At 41.9% G+C, this 26,238-nt stretch overlaps 1 protein-coding gene across 5 annotated transcripts; it reads left to right on the forward strand.

Annotated features, from left to right (window-relative positions):
* Window positions 1-1,510: 1,510 nt before the first annotated feature.
* LOC139172228 (CTD small phosphatase-like protein 2-B) lies at window positions 1,511-25,761 on the forward strand. 5 transcript variants are annotated; one of them, XM_070761132.1, is made up of 9 exons: window positions 1,511-1,610; window positions 7,227-7,329; window positions 9,182-9,228; window positions 12,227-12,313; window positions 13,804-13,866; window positions 14,024-14,103; window positions 15,636-15,762; window positions 16,742-16,837; window positions 25,161-25,761. In XM_070761132.1, exons 3-9 carry the CDS (start codon window positions 9,187-9,189, stop codon window positions 25,200-25,202), a joined length of 537 nt encoding a protein of 178 aa, XP_070617233.1. In that variant the 5' UTR covers window positions 1,511-1,610; window positions 7,227-7,329; window positions 9,182-9,186; the 3' UTR covers window positions 25,203-25,761. The 5 variants fall into 5 exon arrangements, with proteins under 5 accessions (XP_070617233.1, XP_070617231.1, XP_070617229.1 ...); XM_070761130.1 differs by lacking the exon at window positions 9,182-9,228 and adding an exon at window positions 9,292-9,382; XM_070761128.1 differs by lacking the exons at window positions 1,511-1,610; window positions 9,182-9,228 and adding exons at window positions 3,881-4,132; window positions 9,292-9,382.
* Window positions 25,762-26,238: the final 477 nt, after the last annotated feature.

Here is a 26,238-nt window from a genome sequence, read left to right on the forward strand (position 1 = left end):
AGTTTCCAAACACTGGTTTGCAAGCCCTTAGATGGGACAGAGGTAAATTTGAAGAAGGGGGGAGTCATAAATTGGGAGGGTCAATGACTTGCAAATGCCCAGATCTTACCTTTACTTTGCCTGGATAAGGTGATAAAAGTGGCTTGGATTAAGGGCCATCTTTGTACCCAAAACTGAATTACTGCCTTCAGATCTTGGTCCCATTGTGCCTGGGCAGACCAAAAGCAAAATCTATAGTTTCTATTTCTTAAAAAAAGCTCCAATGTGGAGCAAGAAGAACCTCAGTGGCACAGTGGTTAGAGTGCAGTACTGCAAGCTACTTCTGATCACCGGCTGCCAGGAATTTGGCAGATCGAATCTCAGTAGGCTCGAGGTTGACTCAGCCTTCCATCCTTCCAAGGTGGGTAAAATGAGGACCCAGATTGTTGGGGGCAATAGGCTTAGTTTCTGCAACCACTTAGGGCTGTCAAGTGGTATATAAGTCTAAATGCTATAAGAAGCCAGAATGGTCATCTCAAAAAATGAAAACCAAGCTTCAGGAATCGCTGCAAGCAAATAATCTTTTTTATTATGATGATGATTTGGTTACGTTTCTAATGATAATGTTTCATTTTACAAAGCTGAAAGATTCTGTCATTATTTAATTCTGTGGATTAAAAGTTATTTATTAAAAGTGAATGGGGTTTTTTTTTGTCTGCTCAACCTTTTATCTTTCTGAAATTACTAGCATGGAGATCTATTTAACATTTTAGGGGATTCCTCAAATCCAGCAGTTTCTTGCCCTTTTGCTTCAATGGACATAGTTTTCTCAAAAAGGTCCAAGTTCAACTCTAAATTAGAAGCTTGGCCACTAGTGTTGGATTGCTTACTCATTAACAGAATTTCCACTCATAAGGACAAGTCATTTTTCTGCAACAGATTTGCTACAACCCCACCACTAGAAACATACATTTGCGATGATTTTCAAGATTGGCTTGATACCTGCTTAAGAGGTGACAATCCATAACAGTTCTCCCTAGAATAGATCATTTTTGGTTCCTGGCAAAGACTTCTGGGATATGGTATTTGAGAGCCAATTGACAGAGTGATAAAAGGTCCTGGCCTAAAAACTAGGAGATAGATGGGGTTTTTAGGCATGAAAGCCATCTGGGCAACTCGGCCAGAATCACCTCACACCTTTCTGAGGAAAATAGGGAAAAGGTGCATTGGGTATGTTCCATGCCTTGAGTTACCGTGTTTCCCCGAAAATAAGACACTGTCTTATATTAATTTTTGCTCCAAAAGTTGTGCTACAACTTATTTTCGGGGGGTGGCTTATATTTCTCAAATAAGACATTCACAGGCAGAAAAGCTGACACCCCCAAAGAAAGTGTACCGTACGGTACACTGATTACGGTACGGTACCGGTCAGTATGGCACCCACACACACAAGCGACGGCACTTATATGGTACAACAGTATACTCCCGCTATTACAGCTTCCGGCCACCAGAGGAACTACAGTCTATGCACTAGTGGAGACTGTAATGGCGGTGAGACAGCAGCAGACTGTGTCTGCTGTACTGGACGGTACAAAGCGATGGAAGGGGCCAGCAGGAGACAGCTTTGAATGGTACCGAATGTTTTCCCCCCGTACCGTATGTAAACTTGACTACGCCTTATTTTTGGGGGGTGCCTTATATTAGCAAATTCTGCAAAACCTCTGACACGCCTTACTTTCGGGGTATGTCTTATTTTTGGGGAAACAGGTATGTATAAAAATAAAGGGATAACAAGCATTTTAAAATAGAGAATGCTCCTATCTCCCACAGTGCAAAACTTGCACAGATCAAATAGCAGAAGCTAGCTGTTAAAGACACTAGTCCACTTAATGCAATTTTTTTTTTAATTATTCACTGGCACTGGGTTTGCAATCCTAAGTAAGAGAAAATGGGTGTATGTTTGGACAAAATTCAGTGAAGAACAAGCAAGATCGCAATGCTCTCCCCTAGCAAACCCAGGCACATAAAAAGTGAAGAATGTAAAAATGAAACAAGATAAAGTTCCTATCTAGAAGATTCTTCAGCAAAAATTTGAAACAAAAAATACCCCAAAATCTTCCTCTGCAAGGTCATTCTAACATACCAGTTTCTGTGCCTTGAATGAGACCTGAAAAACAGATTTATCGGGACTTCTTCAAAGGGCTCCTGGTCCCTTTAAGGCAGTGATTTTCAACCTTTTTTGAGCCATGGCACATTTTTTACATTTACAAAACCCTGGGGCACATTGAGGGGGGGGGGGGGGCTAAAAAAAGTTTGGACAAAAAATGTTTCTCTTCCTCCCTTTCGCTCTATTTCTCTCTCCCTCTCTCTCTCTCCCTTCTTTTTTCTCTCTCTCTCCATCCCTCTTTCTTTCTCCCTTCCTTCCCCTCTTTTTTGCTCTCTTTCTCCCTCCCTCCCTCTATGTCTTTCTCTCTCCCACCTTCCCTCCCTTTCTCTCTCTTTCTTTCTCTCTCTTTCTCTCTCTCTCTCTCTTGCTTTCTTTCTCTCTTTCTTTCTTTCTCTCTCTCTCGTTTTCTTTCTCTCTCTCTTGCTTTCTTTCTCTCTCTCTCTTTCTTTCTTTCTCTCTCTCTCTTACTTTCTCTCTCTTGTTTTCTTTCTCTCTCTGAGCTTCGCGGCACACCTGACTATGTCTCACGACACACTAGTGTGCCGCGGCACACTGGTTGAAAAACACTGCTTTAAGGGGAAAAGGTTCTTCCTGTATAATTTATTTCATCATCTTCACTTAGCAGAGGTTGTCCAGGCTGCATTGAAAAGTGAATCCGAATAAAGTTCGAAATGAATTTGATTGTTGTCCTCAACATTGCAATGTTCTACTGCTTTTGTCATCCCCAACAACCAGTGCTAAGTGTGAAGTAACAGCAACCACATTGCTCCCTGAAGACTTAAATTGAGCAGGAAAGAGAGGAACTCTAGAAAAATATTGAACAAGCCAGGGTTGGCTTTAATTATGGTTGTCTGAATAAGCTACAAGTTCATAACGCGCAATTTCTAGGCAATAAATCTAGAATTTACTATCTCTTGATCACTCTCTTGAACAAGATTAATGATATCAACTATTAAAAGTAATAAAGAGCCCCCATTGGTTCTGCCAAATGAATGAAGTAATAATGAAGCTTTCAGATTTTAAGGTATGCTAAGATTAAACAAACATTAAGTAAAACAAGCAGCTCTTACTTGGATTCAACTTTGTGATTCATAGTTTTAAGATAATACATTTTGTAAGCCTGCATTTCTGATTAACAATTAGGGTTCCATAGTTTTTTTCTTAAAACCAGCATGTTTCATGAATTAAATCTGCCATTCAGGGTATTGGCCTCAATGCAACCTGATTCCTACTAAATTTAATTAAACCTGATTAGAATTACAGTTGTGCCTTTTCCTCTCCATAATCTTGGCATGCCTTTTGCTAGGGTTTATTTTACGCACATTTTGATTACCATGTTAACTAGCAAACTAGTCTACAAGCTTTCTACTCCTTGGAGTAAAAATTACAGGGACACAAGGTCAATAAACAACAATATTTTATCAGGAACTTGATTGCAAATTTAGCATCCTGGTTATTACCTGTTCATCAAGTTGTCTACCTAGTTGGTTTGTGAAAATAATCAAAGAGAAATAGTTTTTGCTAAAGATTCAAAGAGATTATTCGTATTTCCTTCTAGCAATATGGTGGAAGGGGTAATTTTTTTATTGGCTTCAGGCAGCACCTCAAATTCTCTGAATTTACAAGGTGAAAATCTTGTTTTGCAACCAGGAAGTGTTAGGTATAAAAAACGGGCAGGCAAACTTAAGTCCACTTTTTGCTTATCCCTGACATTGTGTTTTTAAAAACTGCAGACAGGTAAACCATTAGCACTGGGTGGGGAATAACTTCCCCACCTGGAATTAGCTCAGATTGTAAATACCTGGAGAAGAATAGCCATGCTCCCCACTTGTAGGACTTTCTTAAGGCAAGTAGGCTGTCCAGCCAGTGTCCGTCCTTCAGGGGTCAAACCTTTTGAGATGTTTTCATTATCTTCTTGGGAGCGCCAAAATATCACCACAGGCTGTGTGCCCTTTGAAAGTTATTTCTCTTTCCCAGAAATCACAGGTAAGTTTTGGAAAGCCAACCTAATGCTATAAACCAGAGCACTCAGAACTACAATGGAGGGCTTATAATTGACATTATTCCCTGAATTGAAGTTCAGAAAGTTTTATTTATTTTATTTATTTATTATTTAGATTTGTATGCCGCCCCTCTCCGCAGACTCGGGGCGGCTCACAACAGAACAAAGCAATTCATGACAAATCTAAATTATAGTTTAAAATATTTTTTAAAACCCATTTACTAAACAACCATACATACAAACATACCATGCATAAATTGTATATGCCCGGGGGAGATGTCTCAGTTCCCCCATGCCTGACGACAAAGGTGGGTTTTAAGGAGCTTACGAAAGGCAAGGAGAGTAGGGGCAGTTCTAATCTCTGGGGGGAGTTGGTTCCAGAGGGCCGGGGCCGCCACAGAGAAGGCTCTTCCCCTGGGGCCCGCCAACCGACATTGTTTAGTTGACGGGACCCGGAGAAGGCCCACTCTGTGGGACCTAACTGGTCGCTGGGATTCGTGCGGCAGAAGGCAGTCTCGGAGATATTCTGGTCCAATGCCATGAAGGGCTTTAAAGGTCATAACCAACACTTTGCCTACATTTGAAGCTACGTTGATACAGTTTGCCTACAGAGCTTGTCTCCTTTCCAGCTCGGTGCAAGTTGTTGACCAAATGGATTATCTTAACTATCTGAGCTACACAAAATAACTCATCATGGTTGTTATTTATTGTATTTATACCTCTAGGCTGCATTAATAGAGAGGTGTTGGTGATGACCTACAAAGCCCTACATGGCATCCGACCAGATTAGTTATGGGACCGCCTTCTAATCCCTGCAGCCGGTTAGGTCCCATAGAGTTGGCCTTCTCCAGGTCACATCAACCAAACAATGTTGTTTGGCGGGGCCTAGGGGAAGAGTCTTCTCTGTGGGGGGGGCGACCCTCTGGAATCAGCCCCCCCCCCACTTCACCTACACAAAGATATTGATAAAATTGAATGGGTCCAAAGATAGGCTACAAAAATGGTGGAAGGTCTTAAACTTAATGAACTCAATCTGTATAGTCTAGAGCAGTGTTTTTCAACCAGTGTGCCGTGGCACACTAGTGTGCCGCGAGACATGGTCAGGTGTGCCGCGAAGCTCAGAGAGAAAGAAAGCAAGAGAGAGAGAAAGAAAGAGAGAGAGAAAGAAAGCAAGAGAGAAAGAACGAGAGAGAGAGAAAGAGGAGAGAGAAAAAAAGCAAGAGAGAGAGAAAACAAGAGAAAGAAAGAGAGCAAGAGAGAGAAAGAAAGCAAGAGAGAGAAAGAGAGGGAGGGAAGGAGAGAGAGAGAAAGACATAGAGGGAGGGAGGGAGGGAGGGAGAAAGAGAGCAAAAAAGAGAGGAAGGAAGGAAGAGAAAGAAAGAGGGATGGAGAGAGAAAGAAAGAGGAAGGAAGGGAGAGAAAGAAGGAGGGAGAAAGAAATAGAGTGAAGGGGAGGAAAAGAGAGAGAGAGAGAATTTTTTTGACCAAACGTTTTTTAGCGCTGCCCCCCGCCGCCGCCCCCTCCCGCTCAATGTGCCCCAGGGTTTCGTAAATGTAAAAAATGTGCCGCGGCTCAAAAAAGGTTGAAAATCACTGGTCTAGAGGACAGAAGGGAAAGGGGGGACATGATCGAAACATTTGAATATGTTAAAGGGTTAAATAAGGTTCAGGAGCGAAGGATTTTTAATAGGAAAGTGAACACAAGAACAAGGGGGCACAATCTGAGGTTAGTTGGGGGAAAGATTAGAAGTAAAGTGAGAAATTATTATCTTACTGAAAGAGTGGTAGATGCTTGGAACAAACTTCCAGCAAACATGGTTGGTAAATCCACAGTTTTTCAAATGTCCGCTGAAATGCTTTGGCACTGCGCCCAGCGTGCCAAGGACCACTGGGACCACTTTCACTGGCTTATGCCAGAGTCGTTGCAGCTCGATTTTTAGATATTCATATTTCACTAATTTCTCTAGCTGCTTCTCCTCAATTCTGATGTCTCCTGGGATTGCGATATCGATGATCCATACTTTCTTTTTCGATGTCTGGTGTGTTATGTTTCAAAATTCAGTCAGTCGGAAGTCGGAAGTCCCACAGTAATTTTGCTTGCTCATTTTCGACCACTTCTTCGGGCTTATGATCCTGCCAGTTCTTTGTTGTTGTTGTTGACAAAATTGACAAAATTGAACGGGTCCAAAGACGGGCTACAAGAATGGTGGAAGGTCTTAAGCATAAAACGTATCAGAAAAGACTTCATGAACTCAATCTGTATAGTTTGGAGGACAGAAGGAAAAGGGGGGACATGATCGAAACATTTAAATATGTTAAAGGGTTAAATAATGTTCAGGAGGGAAGTGTTTTTAATAGGAAAGTGAACACAAGAACAAGGGGACACAATCTGAAGTTAGTTGGGGGAAAGATCAAAAGCAACATGAGAAAATATTATTTTACTGAAAGAGTAGTAGATCCTTGGAACAAACTTCCAGCAGACGTGGTTGGTAAATCCACAGTAACTGAATTTAAACATGCCTGGGATAAACATATATCCATTGTAAGATAAAATACAGGAAATAGTATAAGGGCAGACTAGATGGACCATGAGGTCTTTTTCTGCCGTCAGTCTTCTATGTTTCTATGTTTCTAAGCCAAACATACAAGGACCATTCAATATTAATCTACATTAGGATATTAGTATTAAGATTGCAAGGATAAGTGAATATAACACTGTATTATATCAATACTTAGAAATGTATATATATATTAAGTAATGGTGTTATAATTAAGATTGTTAGCAATACATAGATTATAATGATTATATGTTGTTGCTGGTGTTGTTATATTATTATTATTATTATTATTAGTAGTAGTAGTAGTAGTAGTAGTAGTAATAGTAGTATCATTATCATTATATTATTATTATTATTATTATTATTATTATTATTATTATTAATTAGATTTATATGCCACCCCTCCCCGTGGACTCAAATATACCTGCAAATGTCTTTTTTTTGCTGAACATCACAGACTTAGAAGACATCCCCTAAGAGCTATCTAATTCAAAGGCTTACAGCAATTTCTTTCTTGCAGACCCAGAAACTCCAAAATTAAAAGCAGAGAAGCCACTGGTAGATGCCATGTCTTTAGGCCATCCCTTGCAAGAAGCATCCCCTGGAGTCAAAGTGCTGAACATGTAAGTGATGTCATCAGCCCCCACTTCCCTTGTTCCCATCTCAGGACATTGAAATAATGAAAGATGTAGGGAGATGTCAACTAGAGTGATGCTTTTTGCATGCATAACATCCTAACTGGAATACTTCCCATCCAGGGGTGGGTTTCCCATTTTATTGCTACTGTGCGCACATTCACTTTGTGTGCATATGCGTGGTTTGTGCACATGCCTCTATTCCATGCATGCATCCTACCTTCCGTGTGTTCTGTGCAGGACCCTCAGATCGAAACCCCCGACTCAAAAACCCTTTCATTTTATGGATAAATCAACTCTTTCTTGACAGAAGCATACATAACAAAAAGCAGGTTTTAAAACGGCCAGGAACAAAGGAGTACAGTGGTACCTCTAATAATAATAATAATAATAATAATAATAATAATTGATTAGATTTGTATGCCGCCCCTCTCCACAGACTCTACCTAAGAACGCCTCTACTTACGAACTTTTCTAGATAAGAACCGGGTGTTCAAGATTTTTTTGCCTCTTTTCCAGAACCATTTTCCACTTACAAACCTGAGCCTCTGAAACTGTAACTGGAAAAGGCAGGGAGAAGCCTCTGTGGGACCTCTCTAGGAAACTCCTGGGAGGAAACAGGGCCAGAAAAGGTGGGGAGAAGCCTCCGTGGGGCCTCTCTAGGAATCTCCTGGAAGGTAACAGGGCAGGAAAAGGCAGGGAGAAACCTCCGTGGGGCCTCTCTAGGAATCTCCTGGGAGGAAACAGGGCCAGAAAAGGTGGGGAGAAGCCTCCGTGGGGCCTCCCTAGGAATCTCCTGGGAGGAAACAGGGCCAGAAAAGGTGGGGACAAGCCTCTGTGGGGCCTCTCTAGGAATCTCCTGGAAGGAAACAGGGCCGGAAAAGGCAAGGAGAAGCCTCCGTGGGGCCTCTCTAACAATCTCCTGGGAGGAAACAGGGCCTCTACCCTCCCTGTGGTTTCCCCAATCGCACACATTATTTGCTTTTACATTGATTCCTATGGGAAAAATTGCTTCTTCTTATAAACTTTTCTACTTAAGAACCTGATCAAGGAACGAATTAAGTTCGCAAGTAGAGGTACCACTGTATTTTTCTCTTTTGATCTAAATGTAAACGATGTCCACGAAAGGTGCCAAATTTGGCCTAATCAGCATTCTTTAGATAACAAACTCCCTTTTTCTTTAAAGCTTGTGGATTGTGCTCACCGGAGTCCTGGCAAGACACATCCAGCAGAGAATGAGTGTTATTGAGGCATAAAATCATGATTTTAAAGCCTCGTTCAAACACACCCCCAGTCTCACATCTCTTCCATCGAACGATGTTGAAACTCCACACCCCATTTCCCAAGATCCTTTGCCTTTATACTGCCTGGAAGTGGCATCACACCACAAAGAGGCTCAGTCGATACACTAATATCTTTCACTATGCAACTCCTCTAGCCTTCTGAGCAATCTTCTATAGCGAGGGTCAATTCATTGACTTTCCACTCTAATGTCTTCCTCATCCTCTGACTGGGACCACTCCTCCATTGTCATATCAACCCCCTCTAGTGGTTCATTCAGGCTCACTCAGGTCAGTTTCTCCCTCACTCTCGCTCCCCACTTCAGCTGGCAACCCCCCTGGCCCAGGGTATCCAGAGGGATCTAGCTCATGCTCCTCAGAATCCGACATGACCTGAGGTGGACAAGGAGCACTCACAACATCGCGCATGCCTTGTACATGCATGCCTTCCACACATGCGCCAGCCTTAAAAACATCCCTACATAGGATGTCGTAGAGCCGAGGTGGTTAGACGGACCCACTCCGAACCAGCTAAATATCACCTCTGCTCCTATCTCCAGAGACGATGGAGAACACTCTTTGTGAAATGCTGGAGAACCTCAACAAGGTAAGCTTGAGAGAAAACGACAGATTCCAGTTGAGGACAAAGGTTCTCTCTTCGTTAACCCAGGTTTACCCAGCCAAGAGGCAGTCAGAAACTTCAGAGAAGGGTACCAAGGAAGTTGCGTCGGACCCCAAAGAATACGCTCGTCTTGGAAGTGGTAAAGCTCTTCAAACCATCTGAAGCTTTTCTCCAATAATTGAGGGGAATGACCTACTTCCCTTCAACGTTCATTTAGGGTTTGCCTGTTGGGTGTAATTGAGTCCAAAAACTGACTTGAGAGCCAGCATTCGCGATGACTTGTTTTAAAGTTATTGACTGGTTAGGTCCCACAGAGTCAGCCTTCTACAGGTCCCGTCAACTAGTTAATGTCACTTGGCGGGACCTAGGGGAAGAGCCTTCTCTGTGGGGGCCCTGGCCCTCTAGAATTAGCTCCCCTCGGAAATTCGTATTGCCCCCACCCTCCTCGCCTTTCAAAAGAGTCTAAAGACTCGTCTATGCCGCCAACCTTGGGGTCATTAGATTCTGCCCCCTGGCCAATGAATGTATAGTGGGTTTGTCTGAATGGCTATGTGTCTATTTGAATAGGTTCTTTAGTTTTTTAAATGTAACTTTTAATTTAAATTAATGTTATCAATTTTATTAATTTTAATTTTAAATTAATTTGATGAATTAATTTTATATTAATTGTACACTATCGTTTTTTATAAGTTGTAAGCTGCCCCGAGTCCTCGGAGAGGGGCAGCATATCAATTTAATTAATAATAATAATAATAATAATAATAATAATAATAATAATAATAATAATATGATTATCTCTACAAACCTTGATGTGCATTTGTTCCATGGGAAATAACCAGGGGTGGTATTCAGCCAGTTTGGAGCAGTTCGGGCAAACCCCTATCTCCGCTGATCAGCTGAGAGCGAACTGGTTTTCTCTGCCAATCAGCTAGGCCTGCCCTTCCACCCCTGCGTTATCCTGACCTATATTTCCTTCGTTTGAAGTCCCGTTGATAGGCATGACGAGAGCAATCATGGGCTTCCCAAGGCATGCCCATGTTTCACCAACACTCCGCAGTCTGCATTGGTTGCCGATCAATTTCCGGTCACAATTCAAAGTGTTGGTTATGACCTATAAAGCCCTTCATGGCACCGGACCAGAATATCTCCATGACCGCCTTCTGCCACACGAATCCCAGCGACCTGTTAGGTCCCACAGAGTTGGCCTTCTCCGGGTCCCATCGACTAAACAATGTTGTTTGGCGGGACCCAGGAGAAGAGCCTTCTCTGTGGTGGCCCCGACCCTCTGGAACCAGCTCCCCCCAGATACAGTGGTACCTCGAGATACGAGTTTAATTCGTTCCGGACCTGGGCTCTTAAGTCGAGCAGCTCTTATCTCGAACGACTTTTCCCCATAGGAATTAATGTAAATAATTTTAATTGGTTCCAGCCCTCAAAAAACTCACAAAGTTAGTCTAAATTATGCAGAAAGACATGTTTTTAATGAAGAAATGTACATGTACATATAAATGAATAATGAAGTTTCTTTCACTTAACTTGTAAACTTTCTTAAACTTTTAAATTTACATATGTTCAACTTCTCTGCCACCCAATCCTGTAGGACAGAGGTCCCCAACCCTTTTTGCACCAGGGACCGACTTTAAGCGATCAAGAGAGGAATGGGTGAATGAATGGACGGAGGGTGGGAAGGAAGGAAGGAAAGAGGGAAGGGACAGGAACAGAGGAAGGAAGCAAGGAAACTTATGAAAGGGGAGAGTAAGAGAGGAATGAGTGAAGGGAGGGAGGGAGGGAAGAAGGTGGGAAGGAGAAAGAAAAGAAGAAATAGAGGAAGGGAAGGTAAAAGAGAGAAAGAAAAAGAGCAAGAAAGAAAGAAAGAAAGAAAGGGGGAAGGGACAGGAACAGAGGAAGGAAGCAAGGAAACTTATGAAAGGGGAGAGTAAGAGAGGAATGAGTGAAGGGAGGGAGGGAGGGAAGAAGGTGGGAAGGAGAAAGAAAAGAAGAAATAGAGGAAGGGAAGGTAAAAGAGAGAAAGAAAAAGAGCAAGAAAGAAAGCTGCAAGCACACACACCCCCGAGCCCCCCAGGCCGGCTGCAACCGTTTAAAACACGCGCGCCGCTTCGCAGCTGTCTCCTGAAGCCGAACGCGGAAGTTAGCGTTTGGCTTCAGGAGACAGCTCCTTGGCGCTTGTATCTCGAATTTGGGCTTGTAAGTAGAACAAAAATATCTCTCCCCTCCCAGCTCTTATCTCGAGTTGCTCTTAAGTAGAGCAGCTCTTATGTCGGGGTTCCACTGTATCAGAGTTGCCCCCACCCTCCTTGCCTTTCGCAAGCTCCTTAAAACCCACCTCTGTCGTCAGGCATGCAGGAATTGAAATTTTTTCCCTTCCTCCTAGGCTTATAGAATTTATACATGGTATGCTTGTTTGTATGATTGGTCTCTTAAATTTAATATTAGATTTGTTACATTGTTTTCTTTATTGTTGTTAGCCGCCCCGAGTCTTCGGAGAGGGGTGGCATACAAATCAAATCAAATCAAATCAAATCAAATCAAAAAATCAATAAATAAATTGCCGTGCGTCAGCTGATTTACTCCCCGGGGCTGCAGTAGAATGTAAGTTTTAGAGCACCACAAACCAGTTGTTGAATCCCACCACTAGAAATAACATAGACATTTTTGTCTTGCTCCAGGTTTATAGCTCTCCTCCCCAGTTCCAATTACATTTGGCCGGTCAGTTTTTCCTCTTCCCCTGGAAACCGAAGAGATGTTTTGTAGCTAGCAAGAAATGACCCAGCAGTTTGTTAGAGCATGAAGTTTGCTTGTCACAAGTCAATGATGTTTTGCTGCTGTTTGAAGTGTCTTGAACTCAAAGATCTCCTCCGCTGAAGATCTCAGCGCAGGAGATCTTACGCAAAATTGAGACTCTTACACAAAACACCCGTTTGTGTTTGAATCTTCAGCCTCGTTTCACTGGTATTTTCCACAGGAAGGGACTCTGGCATTGTCCTCCTTGACGGCTGCATGGGATGATGCCTCCACATTCACCACACCTTTCCAGGATAGCAGTTATCAGGTTAGTATCTATGGAGAGGGAGGTCCATTTTTAGCAGTACGGGGGGCACCAGCAGGAGGACATTTCTGAAAAGGTGCATTGTTGCCATCTGACATCATCATCATCATCATCATCTAGAAAGCTTAGAACTACGACGCCTAAAACACGATCTAAGTATTGCCCACAAAATCATATGCTGCAACGTCCTACTTCAGCTTCAACTGCAACAACACAAGAGCACGCAACAAATTCAAACTTAATATTAATCCCTCCAAGCTTGACTGTAAAAAATATGACTTTAGCAATCGTGTTGTCGAAGCGTGGAACTCATTACCGGACTCAGTAGTGTCAACCCCTAACCCCCAACATTTCTCCCTTAGACTATCCACGATTAACCTCTCCATGTTCCTAAGAGGTCAGTAAAGGGCGTACATAAGTGCACTGGTGTGGCTTCCGTCCCCTGTCCAATTGTCTCTCCTTATCTCATATATCATGTATCTTTTCTCCCTTTCATGTATCTTCTCCTCTATTTTTATATCTTTTCTTTATATATAATACTTCATGTCTATTCTCTCCAATATGTATTGTGTATTGGACAAAAATAAATAAATAAAAATAAAAATAAAATAAAATCATCATCATCATCGTTATTATTAGTATTGGTATTGGTATTGATATCGGTACTGTACTGGTATTACTATTACTATTACTATTACCATTACTATTACTATTACTGTTATGTTCTTTTAAAGATATTGTAAGAAATTCAGTGATTGGTTAAGACGCGGCTATTTGGAAAATAGCCGCGAAAGTTAAATGACTGTCCGTTGGGAAAAGCCCGCCATTTTTAAGAGTATAAATAGGGCAACGGGCTAGCCGTTGCCCTTAATTCGGAAGGTACTTGTTGGTGATTGTTTCCTGTCTTACTTGCTACAATTGCATACTGTTTAACCAACCTCCGGAGTCGTGATTTAACAATTACTATTACTATTATTACTATTACTATTACTATTATTTAGATTTCCTCAGGATGGCTCACAGCAAAGGTAAATACAAAAAAATATGTAGAAATCTAAACTTAAAAGTACCCTAAAAACCCCAATTTTAAAACCAAGCATCCACATTCCTCCTATCATAGAAACATAGAAGTCTGACGGCAGAGAAAGACTTCATGGTCCATCTAGTCTGCCCTTATACTATTTCCTGTATTTTATCTTAGGATGGATATATGTTTATCCCAGGCATGTTTTAATTCAGTTACTGTGGATTTACCAACCTGCTGGAAGTTTCTGGTCTCAACATTCTTGGGTCTCTTTAGACAATAAAATGACTGCTTTGTTTAGAATGAAAAAGGACAGTTTAATCTGGAAGTAGTCAAGTAGTTTTATTTTCATAATCTTAATTCAATCATCAGCAGTTAGAAATCCTTTGAACCCATTATGAGTTTTTCGGGATTGTGTTGGGGGTTAACTGAGTTCTCATTTCAGTTTTCTAACTCTTGTGTCTTTGAGGTTTCGATAAAGCTAAGACCACATCTTCCTGAATTTCTGGAAGCCGTGGCCAAAATCTATGAGGTAAGTGCTCTACCACAACTAAATTTGACCTGTGCTGAATTGCAGAATCACATTTGGAATACTGTGTTCAGTTCTGGAGACCTCACTTACAAAAAGTATCAAATTGTTTGGATGCTTGACAACTTTCTGAGAAATCCTTCTTGCAATTTCCTTATAGATCTTTGTGTTCTCCACCGCCAAGCAAGATTATGCTGATCAAATGTTGAAAGTCTTTGGACCACACAGGAAGCTAATCAGGTGATGAAGGCTTTGGAATAAATGATGGGGCAAAACAAGATTTGAAGGAGATTAAATTTCTTGGGCACTCTTCAGCTTTATCTCCCTTACAAAGGAAGGCAAATATATGTGTCCCAGGAGAATGTTGAGGGATACAATCTGGGTTGGTCAACAGGGACCTGAGGGGGGAAGGAGGGAGAGGGAAAGACATAGAGGGAGGGAAGGAGGGAGAGAGAGAGAAAGAGCAAAAAAGAGAGGAAGGAAGGAAGGAAAAGAGAAAGGAAGAGGGATGGAGAGAGAGAGGGAAAGAAAGATGAAGGAAGGGAGAGAGTGAAAGGGGGAGGGAGAGATAGAAAGGAGGGAGAGGGGATAGTTAGATAGGGAGAGGGAAAAGGAAGGGCTTGGAGAAAGGCAGGGGGAGAGAAAGATAGAAAGGAAAGAGGGAGGGAGGAAAGAGGGAGGGAGAGATAGAAAGGAAAGAGGGAGGGAGGAAAGAGGGAGGGAGACATAGAAAGGATAGAATTATGGATGCAAGAACTCACTCATGTGTAACAGCGCACGCCCACACTTACTTACTTACTTACTTACTTACTTACTTTCTTTCTTTCTTTCTTTCTTTCTTTCTTTCTTTCTTTCTTTCTGTATGTATGTATGTATGTATGTATTTGTTTGTTTGTTTGTTTGTTTGTTTATTTATTTATTTGTTTGTTTGTTTATACTTATATGCTGCCCAGTCCCAAAGGGACTGCCACTCAGACACTATACTTTTCTGCTCACCCCCCAAAAAATTAGAGGGAACACTGACCAGAGGTTTAGTCTTTCTGAGCTTTTGGACTTCTGCTATAGCCCATCATCAGATAACCCTTCTCTGCACTCTTTCTAGAGTCTCCACATCTTTCTTTCTTTCTTTCTCTCTCTCTCTCTCTCTCTCTCCTTCCCTCTCCCCCTTTCTCTTTTTCTCTCTCTCTACAATGTGTGCACTGAGCTATATACCATGTGTAATATTTATGTGGTGTCTGGTTGTATGTGGGCTTTAGTTGTTAATTGAGAGGTGTGGATGGATGGCGATTAAGTTATAATAATAATAATAACAGAGTTGGAAGGGATCTTGGAGGTCTTCTAGTCAACCCCCCTGCTTAGGCAAAGAACTCTACACTACATCAGACAGATGTTTATCCAACATCTGCTTAAAAACTTCCAATGTTGGGGCATTCACAACTTCTAGAGGCAAGCTGTTCCACTGATCAACCGTTCCGACTGTCAGGAAATTTCTCCTTAGCTCCAAGTTACTTCTCTCCTTGTTTAGTTTCCACCCATGGCTTGTTGTTGGCGATTGTTCCTTCCCTTGTGCTGCCCATCCTCAGCTCTTAAATACCTGATAAGCTGATGTAGTAGTACTTCTGTGACTTGACAAGGGGCTCTAAGCTTTTCCCTGGCTATTTTTGTCCCTACTCAGCCCACAATCTTAATAGCAGCAAAGTTGAATGTGTGTTCTTGTTCATAGAAATGTGAGATGCCAATTAGTTTATCTTTCTTCCTTGTTTTCTTCCAAGGCACCGGTTCTATCAAGAAGACTGCCTCTGTAGCAATGGTTCCTATGTAAAGGATCTGTCAGTAATAGAAAGAGATCTAGACAGGACTGTGGCGGTTGCAACTTCCTTGCAAGCCTTTCCTTACCAGGTAATGATCAAAGTGGTACTCCGACAAAGGCTACAAAAATGATGGAAGGTCTAAGACTCTTAAGCATAAAACGTATCAGGAAAGACTTCATGAACTCAATCTGTATAGTCTGGGAGGACAGAAGGAAAAGGGGGGACATGATCGAAACATTCAAATATGTTAAAGGGTTAAATAAGGTTCAGGAGGGGAAGTGTTTTTAATAGGAAAGTGAACACAAGAACAAGGGGACACAATCTGAAGTTAGTTGGGGGAAAGATCAGAAGCAAATAATATTTGACTGAAAGAGTAGTAGATGCTTGTAACAAACTTAAAGCAGACGTGGTTGGTAAATCCACAGTAACTGAATTTAATCATGCCTTGGATAAACACACACACACACACACACACACATATACATATACATATAGAATAGAATAGAATTTTTATTGGCCAAGTGTGATTGGAAACACAAGGAATTTGTCTTGGTGCATATGCTCTCAGCGTACATAAAATAAAATATACATTTGTCAAGAATCATGTGGTACAACACTTAATGATTGTCATAGGGGTCAAATAAGCAATGAAGAAGCAATATTAATAAAAATCTTAGGATATAAGCAACAAGTTACAGTCAACATGGGAGGAAATGGGAGGAAATGGGTGAAAGGAATATACATATACATATACATATACATGTACATCCCTGCTAAGATAAAATACAGGAAATAGTATAAGGGCAGATTAGATGGACCATGAGGTCTTTTTCTTCTATGTTTCTATGTTTTCTCATCAACCAGTCTCTGATTGATTGATTGATTGATTGATTGATTGATTGATTAGGAAGCTATGCCCTGATTAAATGTGAACATAGATCCCTTAGCCTCCATAAAGTGCTTTCAAATTGGTGGCAGACAACACTTCAAAAGTCAGGACTAGCTGTTAAATTAGGGCAGTTTTTTAAGACCCTCAGCCTCAAATGAATGTTCCTGTCTTTTCGCAGATGTCCAATGTGATCGTGGTCCCTAAGTGGCAAGGCGATCGTCAGGATAAAGAATTGCTTCGCCTTATTCCAGCCCTCCAAACTATTAGTCGGGCAGTAAGTCAATGACTTTGTATCAATCCAATGATGGGCTGCTACCAGTTCGTACCATTTCGGGCAAACTGGTAATTCCGATTATCAGCTGGCCCCGGCACCCACCTCTCTCCTATATTTCCTTCTTTCTGGCTCAGCTGATTCACACCAAACAGCTGATTTCTGTGCTCCCCTATTCTACTTACCGGGGCTGCCTTAGAAGGTAAAGAGCTGAGCTTCAAATTGCTATACAGTGGTACCTCTACCTAAGAACGCCTCTAAATAAGGTTCAGGAGGGAAGTGTTTTTAATAGGAAAGTGAACATAAGAACAAGAGGACACAATCTGGGGTTAGTTGGGGGAAAGATCAAAAGCAACGTGAGAAAATATTATTTCACTGAAAGAGTAGTAGATCCTTGGAACAAACTTCCAGCAGATGTGGTTGGTAAATCCACAGTAACTGAATTTAAACATGCCTGGGATAAACATATATCCATTGTAAGATAAAATACAGGAAATAGTATAAGGGCAGACTAGATGGACCATGAGGTCTTTTTCTGCCGTCAATCTTCTATGTTTCTATGTTTCTACTTAAGAACTTTTCTGGATAAGAACCGGGTGTTCAATATTTTTTTGTCTCTTCTACTTCAGAACCTGAGCCCAGAAAAATTTCCTAGGAAAATTGAGAGTGGCACGAAGGCTCGGCCAGTTTCATGCCATTCCCCCTGGGTTTCTCTCTCTGGCGCAATGTATGGGAGGCAGCCTCGCGCCAGGTATATGGGTGGCGCATGCTCCTTCTCGCCACCTCAGAGTCCCTCTCTCTTTTTTTTTAAAGCCTTAAAGTTTTGGATTTTTTTGATTCCTCTCACCTCACCTTCTTCCTTCGGCAGTGACTGTCCTCCTCCTCCTCTTCTTCCTCCTCCTCCTCCCACCCAAATTCCAAGCTTTTATTTCTTTCCTAATGGGTTTGCACGCATTATTTGCTTTTACATTGATTCCTATGGGAAAAATTGCTTCTACTTACAAACTTTTCTACTTAAGAACCTGGTCACAGAATGTATCAAGTTCTTAAATAGAGGTACCACTGTGTTTTGAATGCTGCCCTCAAGTCTATTAGGCAAAGTGTGTGCTCACCGAACAGGTTGTTAAACCAGTTTCAGCCGACCACTGTTTTTATTTTATTTTATTTATTTATTTACTTTGTCCAATACACAATGAGGGTTTTAGTGGGTATATATCTATATACACATAGTAAAATACATGATGATGGTTATAGAGGAGATACTCATAGTAAGTATATCTAATAAAGAATAGAAAAGAAGATATAGTAATAGGACATATCAATGAAAGAATAGAAGAAGAGATATAAAAATAGAAGAAAGGTATAGGAGATATAGGAGAGCAATAGGACAGGGGACGGAAGGCACTCTAGTGCACTTGTACTCGCCCCTTACTGACCTCTTAGGAATCTGGATAGGTCAACCATAGATAATCTAAGGGTAAAGTGTTGGGGATTTGGGGATGATACTATGGAGTCCAGTAATGAGTTCCACGCTTCGACAACTCGGTTACTGAAGTCATATTTTTTACAGTCAAGTTTGGAGCGGTTAATCTGTTGTGTGCTCTTGTGTTGTTGTGGTTGAAGCTGAAGTAGTCGCCGACAGGCAGGACGTTGCAGCATATGATCTTGTGGGCAATTCTTAGATCTTGTTTAAGGCGTCTTAGTTCTAGGCTTTCTAGGCCCAGGATTGAAAGCCTAGTCTCGTAGGGAATTTTGTTTCCAGTGGAGGAGTGAAGGGCACTTCTGGTGAAGTATCTTTGGACATTTTCAATGGTGTTAATGTCTCCATTCATTCAATCCAAATGAATGGAGAAGCCATAGTCCCGAATGGATAAAAGCTTAGAGTGGTGAGATTATATACTAAAAAGTTTCCAGTTTTTGAAACGATGCTCCTTAACCTCTTTGATGAAAACATTTAAACGGAATCGAATTAAAACCTGCCAGCAGATGGCTGTCCATCCTTTGCTTAAACGAAACAAGAATGGTTTTCGATTTAGGCTGTTGTTGCCAGTGAATTGCTGATTATTTTATTTTATTTTTTTATTGCATTTATATGCAGCTCACTCCGAAACGGACTCTGAGTTATAGAAAGATGTGTAATCTTTTAAAATGAAAGATAGATCAGGGTTACTGTCTGTAAACCACTTAAAGAGGACTGTAAAAGCACTATTTATTTATTTATTTTTTATTTGTTTGTTTGTTTGTTTGTTTATTTATTTGTCCAATACACAAATACATAGGAAGAAAAATAGACAGGTAGTAATATATATAAGGGTAAAGGTGAACTTAGAGGAGAGGATATATGAAAGAAAGAAAATATATATGATAAGTGAGAGAAAGGAAAGACAATTGGACAGTGGACAAAAGGCACACCAGTGCACTTATGTACACCCATTACTGGCCTCTTAGGAACCTGGAGAGGTCAATCGTGGAGAGTCTAAGGGAGACTGCATGTTGGGGGTTAGGGGTTGACACAATTGAGTCCGGCAATGAGTTCCACGCTTCGATAAATCGATTGTTGAAATCATATTTTTTACAGTCAAGTTTGGAGCTGTTCGTATTAAGTTTGAATCTGTTGCGTGCTCTTGTGTTGTTGCGGTTGAAGCTGAAGTAGTCATTGACCGGTAGGACGTTGCAGCATATGATCTTGTGGGCAAGACTCAAATCGTGTTTTAGGCGCCGTAGTTCTAGGCTTTCTAGGCCCAGGATTGTTAGTCTATTTTCGTAGGATATTCTGTTTCGAGTGGAGGAGTGAAGGGCTCTTTTGGTGAAATATCTTTGGACATTTTCAAGGGTGTTGATGTCTGAGATGTGGTATGGGTTCCAGACAGATGAGCAGTAGTCTAGGATGGGTCTGGCAAAAGTTTTGTAGGCTCTTGTGAATAGTGTGAGATTGCCTGAGCAGAAGCTGTGTAGGATCAGGTTAACAACTCTAGAAGCTTTTTTGGCGAAATTGCTGCTGTTGTGTTTGTTTAAAAATATTCGCAGAAAATCTGCGATTGGTTAAGACGCGGCTATTCAGAAAATAGCCGCGAAAGTTAAATGTGTGTCAGTTGGTAAAAGCCCGCGTTAAAAAGAGTATAAAAGGGCAACGGGTTAGCCGTTGCCCTCATTCCGGCAATTCTACCGTTCCAGTGTTTGTATTCTCTCTTGCCATGAATAAACAAGTTTGATTTAAGACTACCGGAGTCCAGACTTTTCAGTGGCGACGAAGAGGTCGAACTCCCGCTAACGCAGCCATGAACTCGGCCATGGCTCCACCGCCGCCCGTATTCAACTCCGAGACGGAAGCTTGGACCTCGTATATGTCCAAATTTACATTTTTCTTGAAAGCGAGCAATCTACATGACGCCGATGACGAGAGGAAGAAAGCTATATTCCTCGCTTATTGCGGCACAGAAGTCTACAGCCTAGCCTCTACACTCGTTGACCCAGACACCCTGGAAACCGTCGCATGGTCAACTCTACAAGCAAAACTTGCCGCCCATTATCAGCCGACGACTCCTGTCCGCGTATACCGCCATCAATTCGCTCAGATGAGGCAAGCGGACGGAGAATCCACCAACGATTTTATAACTCGCCTACGCGCACTCCTCCCGAAGTGCAAATACAAGGATCCAGAGGAACAGCTCATGGACCGCCTTATTTTCGGTCTAACCAATATCACGCTCCAGAAGAAATACTTAGTTGATGAGGATGCCTCTCTCCAAGACATTCTTAAGGCAGCAAAAGCCTCCGAGGTATCTGAAACATCTGTTGCCGAAATTAAACGCGCAACCTCAACCGTTCATCACATTCCTGATGAATCACCTTGGCACGCCTGCCCTTCTGATGAAAAACACTCAGAATCCGCTACTCCAGACGACACCTGTCTCCAAATCCGAAGAGCCTCCGACTACGACGCCAAAGAAGCCTCCCGTGCAGACAGATGTGCCGGCTGCAACGGAAACCACCCTCGTTTTCGCTGCCATTTCAAGGACGCCTACTGCCGCCGTTGCCAGCGCCGCGGCCACATCGCCGAAGTCTGCCGCGCCGCCAACCCAACTCCAGCAACTCAACAAAACCAACGACCCTATTTTTCACCGAGGAATCGACGACCACCGTTTTCGCGCAACGTTTCCCGCCCGGCTGACAACTCGCCCTCTTCTAACCAACGAGGTAACTCCCCTTCTTCCGTAAACTGCAATTCTCCCGCTGCGGAAAACAAGCTATTTGTTTCCCTTTTCCTCAACGGCCACCCCTGCCAAATGGAATTAGACACCGGGTCCAGACATTCCATAATGCCTTGGGAAAAACTTAAATTATATTTACCTCGTGTAAAACAAACTGACTTGCAACCGTGGGAACCGGGTTTGAGTGATTTTCAGGGCCATTCAATTCCAGTGTTAGGATGCTTAAATGTTCCTATTGCGTTTAAAAAATTTCAAGGGTTTTTACCTCTATTAGTGGTTGACGGTCCTAAACACTCATTACTGGGACTTCGATGGTTACAACCTTTAGGTATTGAAATTTCAGGGGTTAACAATGTATGTGACTCTTTTGACCCAAATGATTTATTGAAAGAATTTCCCGAAGTTTTCTCTAGCGCTCTGGGTAAATATACAGGCAGCCCCATTTCGTTTAATTTGGACCCAAATATTTCGCCCATCCGATTAAAGCCCCGCAGAATCCCCATTCCACTTTTGCCTAAAGTGGATGAACAATTGGACAAATTAATAGCTCAGGGCATTTTAGTTCCCACTGACCACGCTAAATGGGAAACTCCTATTGTAACGCCCGTTAAACCGGATGGCTCTATTAGAATTTGCGCAGATTATAAAGCCACGATTAATAAAGCACTACAGCATAATGCCTATCCAATCCCAGTAGTGCAACAACTCTTGCACACCTTAGGAAATGGGTCCATCTTCGCGAAGTTGGACCTGGCACAGGCATATCAACAGCTCACCGTAGATCAAGACACCTCTGAAGCCCAGACAATCGTAACTCATAGAGGTGCCTTTAAATGCACCCGGCTCCAGTTTGGAGTCTCTACCGCCCCAGGTATCTTTCAGGGTTTGATGGAACGCATTTTAAATAATATTCCTGGGGTCGTTCCATATTTCGACGACGTATTAATATCTGCCACATCCAAATCTGAGTTATGGGACAGAATCAGGCGCGTTTTAACCAAATTTAAAGAAACAGGACTCCATTTGAAAGCAGACAAATGTTCTTGGGCTGTGCCCAAAGTTGAATTCTTGGGGTTTACAATAGATCGTTTTGGGATTCACCCTACAAATGACAAAGTTGATGCCATAAGAAATGCCCCCACCCCTTCAGATAAGACAGACTTACAAGCATTCCTAGGACTCCTTAACTTTTATTCCGTCTTTCTTAAACAGAAAGCGACGGTGGCAGAACCACTTCATAACCTCCTAAAGAAAGACTCTGCCTGGACGTGGGGACCAAAAGAACAAGCCGCTTTCCAAGCAGTAAAAAATTTACTTTCCTCCAATAGTGTCCTAGTGCAATATAATGTAGCTATGCCCTTATCCCTAACCTGCGACGCTTCACCGTTCGGCATAGGAGCCGTCCTCAGCCATAACTTTCCGGACGGCACAGAAGCCCCAATAGCCTATTATTCTAAAACTCTTTCGGCAGCTGAAAGGAATTACTCCCAGCTCGACAAGGAGGCGTTAGCCCTTGTCGCTGGAGTTAAACGTTTTCATTATTACCTTTGTGGTCGGCCCTTTACGTTAATCACCGACCATAAACCGCTTTTAGGCATTTTGGCGGGAAACAAACAAACTCCCGCCTTTCTTTCTCCTCGCATGACTCGCTGGACTATTTTTCTAGCCGCTTACAATTATACATTAATCCACAGGGGGGGGAAAGACATAGGAAATGCTGATGCATTAAGCAGGTGCCCCCAAACAGAATTAGTCAATGATCCAGCCCCTGCCTCAAGCGTTTTATTAATTGAATCTAGTAAACAAACGTTATTAACAGCAACAGAAATAGCCAATCAGACACAAGCAGACCCAATTTTGAAATATATTAAACAATGGATACTAAAGGGATGGCCAATTGAACAACAACCGAACCAATTTCAACCCTTTAAGAATAGACAGTTTGAATTAAATGTGTTAAAAGATTGTATATTGTGGGGAGACAGGGTTGTTATTCCAAAAGCCTTACAGAAGCAAGCATTGCAGTTATTGCATATAGGTCACCCAGGAATAGTCAAAATGAAAACTATTGCCAGAAGTCATTTATGGTGGCCAGGGTTGGACAAGGACATAGAGTCATGGGTGGGTGGTTGTATACCCTGCCAGAGAACAAGACCCAACCCACCAAAAGTTACACCATCAGAGTGGCCAACACCAAGAGGGCCCTGGTCTAGAATACATATTGACTTTGCAGGACCAATCAGGGGCCAATCCTTTTTACTGGTTGTGGATGCATACTCCAAGTGGCTGGAAATTGAACTCATGGCATCCACAACTACTAGTGCAACTATAAAGGCATTAAGGAAAATGTTTGCCACACATGGTATTCCAGACATTTTGGTATCTGACAACGGGCCTCAGTTAACAGCCCGTCAAATGGAACTATTTCTTGCAGACCAGGGCATAAAACATGTGCTCACTCCACCTCATTTTGCCCAAGCTAATGGGCAAGCAGAACGAATGGTTAGAACCACAAAGGAAGCATTAAACGAAGCACCACTAGGAGATTGGCAACAACAAATTGATGAATTTTTAACCATTCAGCATATTACGCCGTCAGCGTCAACAAACAAAAGCCCGGCAGAACTTTTAATGGGCAGAAACCTTCGTTCTAAATTAGACAGAATTCACCCACATTACCAGAATGACCAAAAAGAAATAAAAATGCAAAGTGAAAGACAGTTTAACATCGGGGATTTAATTTATGCCAAAGACTATGATTCAAACGATAAATGGAAAGATGGCACAGTATTGGATAAAACAGGTTTAAAAACATACGTTGTAATATTAACAGATGGGCGCAGTTGGCATCGGCATGTCGACCAACTACGCAAAAGAATGAAGACTAACCCAGACATTTTACCTACTGTAGACAAACCAATAGAGGACTTACCAGAACCACCTCGAGACTCCAGCGATGGCTGCCTGTTGCCCCTGGCGGCCGGCGAAGATCAAAATGCATCATCGCAACCAGGCCCGTCAGAGACTAGCCTTAGCGGAGCAACGGAGCCAGCCGTCCAGGCAAGCAGCTCCCAGCAAAATGAACTGCGCAGGTCCCAGAGATCTGTGAAACCACCAATCCGCTTGCAGGACTATGTGACGTGGATTAACACGTAATCATGGTCTCAGCCGAAGAGGGAGGGGTGTTGTGTTTGTTTAAAAATATTCGCAGAAAATCTGCGATTGGTTAAGACGCGGCTATTCAGAAAATAGCCGCGAAAGTTAAATGTGTGTCAGTTGGTAAAAGCCCGCGTTAAAAAGAGTATAAAAGGGCAACGGGTTAGCCGTTGCCCTCATTCCGGCAATTCTACCGTTCCAGTGTTTGTATTCTCTCTTGCCATGAATAAACAAGTTTGATTTAAGACTACCGGAGTCCAGACTTTTCAGCTGCAGTGGGCTTTAGCACTATGAAGTGGTATATACCGTAAGTCTAAATGCTGTTGCTACTATTTGCCCACCTTTTGGTCATCCTGTTTCTCTGTGTAGGTAAGTAATTATCTCTGAAATATTGACACAACAAGTCATGATTTGTTTTGTATAAAATACATTTGTCTGGTAGAATTGTAAAAATCCTCTAAAGGTTTTCCTTTAAATGATTAAGCATCCGAGCAGCTAGGATCTTTAAATTGCTTAGAAAATCTGAAATACCTGCCCCAAAGAAATAAGCTATTATATTACTGCTTATTAAAGTGGATAATTTTAATTCATCCTAAAAATGAATCTGTACATTCTCTGCAAACATTTTCTAAAATAAACCCATTGTGGGTCAATATGGAATCATTCTGAATAGGAAAAGATTATTAAATTATATTAAGGGGTTATATCAATCATTCATAAAATAAAATAAAAATTGCATTAAAGAGCTTAACGTGATTTTGCAACGTTCTCTGTAGCTCAGGGATATTTAACCGTGGCAACTTTTAAAATTTGTGGACTTCAACTCCCAGAATTCCCCAGCCAGCTACCATAGGTCCTAAATTTATCACCGGTTTTAAATTTGCCAAGTTAGACACCCTGCTAGTGATATTTGGAACTGAAATTCTACTTTCTTTTATTTGTCCATGTCACATTTACAGGTTGACATTCGCACCGAAATAGAGAGAAAACATCGCAGCTGAGGAGAAGTTTGAGCTTCTGTTTCCACTATAAATCTCCACTTCAAATTGGGTCGGAACCTCCAGACTTTAAATCACAACGTAGCTTGGATATTTTGGTGCCGACGAATCTGGGATATCTTTTTCATTTCTGCTGCCTTCAACTGGGTAGAAATCCAGGCCCTGATGTGGAATTGAATCCCCATACACATTTTTAAAATTTACCATTTCAGGAAAATGAGCAAAAATGCTTTTTAAATTTTTGGGGTGGAGAGAAAAAATTGAATCGTTCCATCTACTATGTGCGCGCACATTTTTCTCCCAGTTTGCGATATGTGTCGAGGTGTGCTTGAAGGAGCATCTTCCAAGGTTCTAGATTTATTTATTGGCTTCTGCAAATGCCCAAACGAGGCATAGTTCCTGAGCCATCAAAAACCTTCCAGAGGGTGTCATTTCTAACAAGCTGGGCTTTGCCGAAGAAATTCTTTGTCCAAAAATGTTTCCTTTGTATTTTATTTCTGACATTTTCTTTCCACCCTAAGTGCAATTGTATACACAAGTAATAAAATGAAATTTCTCTTCAGCTTGTGAGTTCTTACTACACAATCCCCCCCCTTACTCTACAAATTTCCAACTTGAGCCTTAATTATTGCCTCTGCAAGAAAGTAATACAGGTATTTCTCATTTTAGTGTCCACATTGTTTAGCAACTGTCTCGTATAGTGTTGTGGTTAGCTCTGGCCCAGCTCCTGCCCCAAGGAATGTGCAGGTGGATGTGGGGGAAACATCCACATGACGCAGGCCTGTTTTGCTCCCGATGGAATCTGCCGATGAAGCCTCCTCTGACCAAGGAAGCGTGAGTGACAGGGAAGAGGGGAGTTTGGCAGATAGCCCAGGAGGAGATCAATCATCTGTATCATCCCTGGATTCTGAACAAGAATTAATGACACATCCACGCACGCGTAGAGTGATGCATAGGAGACAACAACTGAAGGATTATTACAAGAGAAAATGAGGCCACCTGTGGTTGGGTGGGGCTGCTGTAATTAGTGCTACAGATA

Source organism: Erythrolamprus reginae, chromosome 9 (assembly GCF_031021105.1).
Source record: "Erythrolamprus reginae isolate rEryReg1 chromosome 9, rEryReg1.hap1, whole genome shotgun sequence".
NCBI lineage: Eukaryota > Metazoa > Chordata > Lepidosauria > Squamata > Dipsadidae > Erythrolamprus > Erythrolamprus reginae.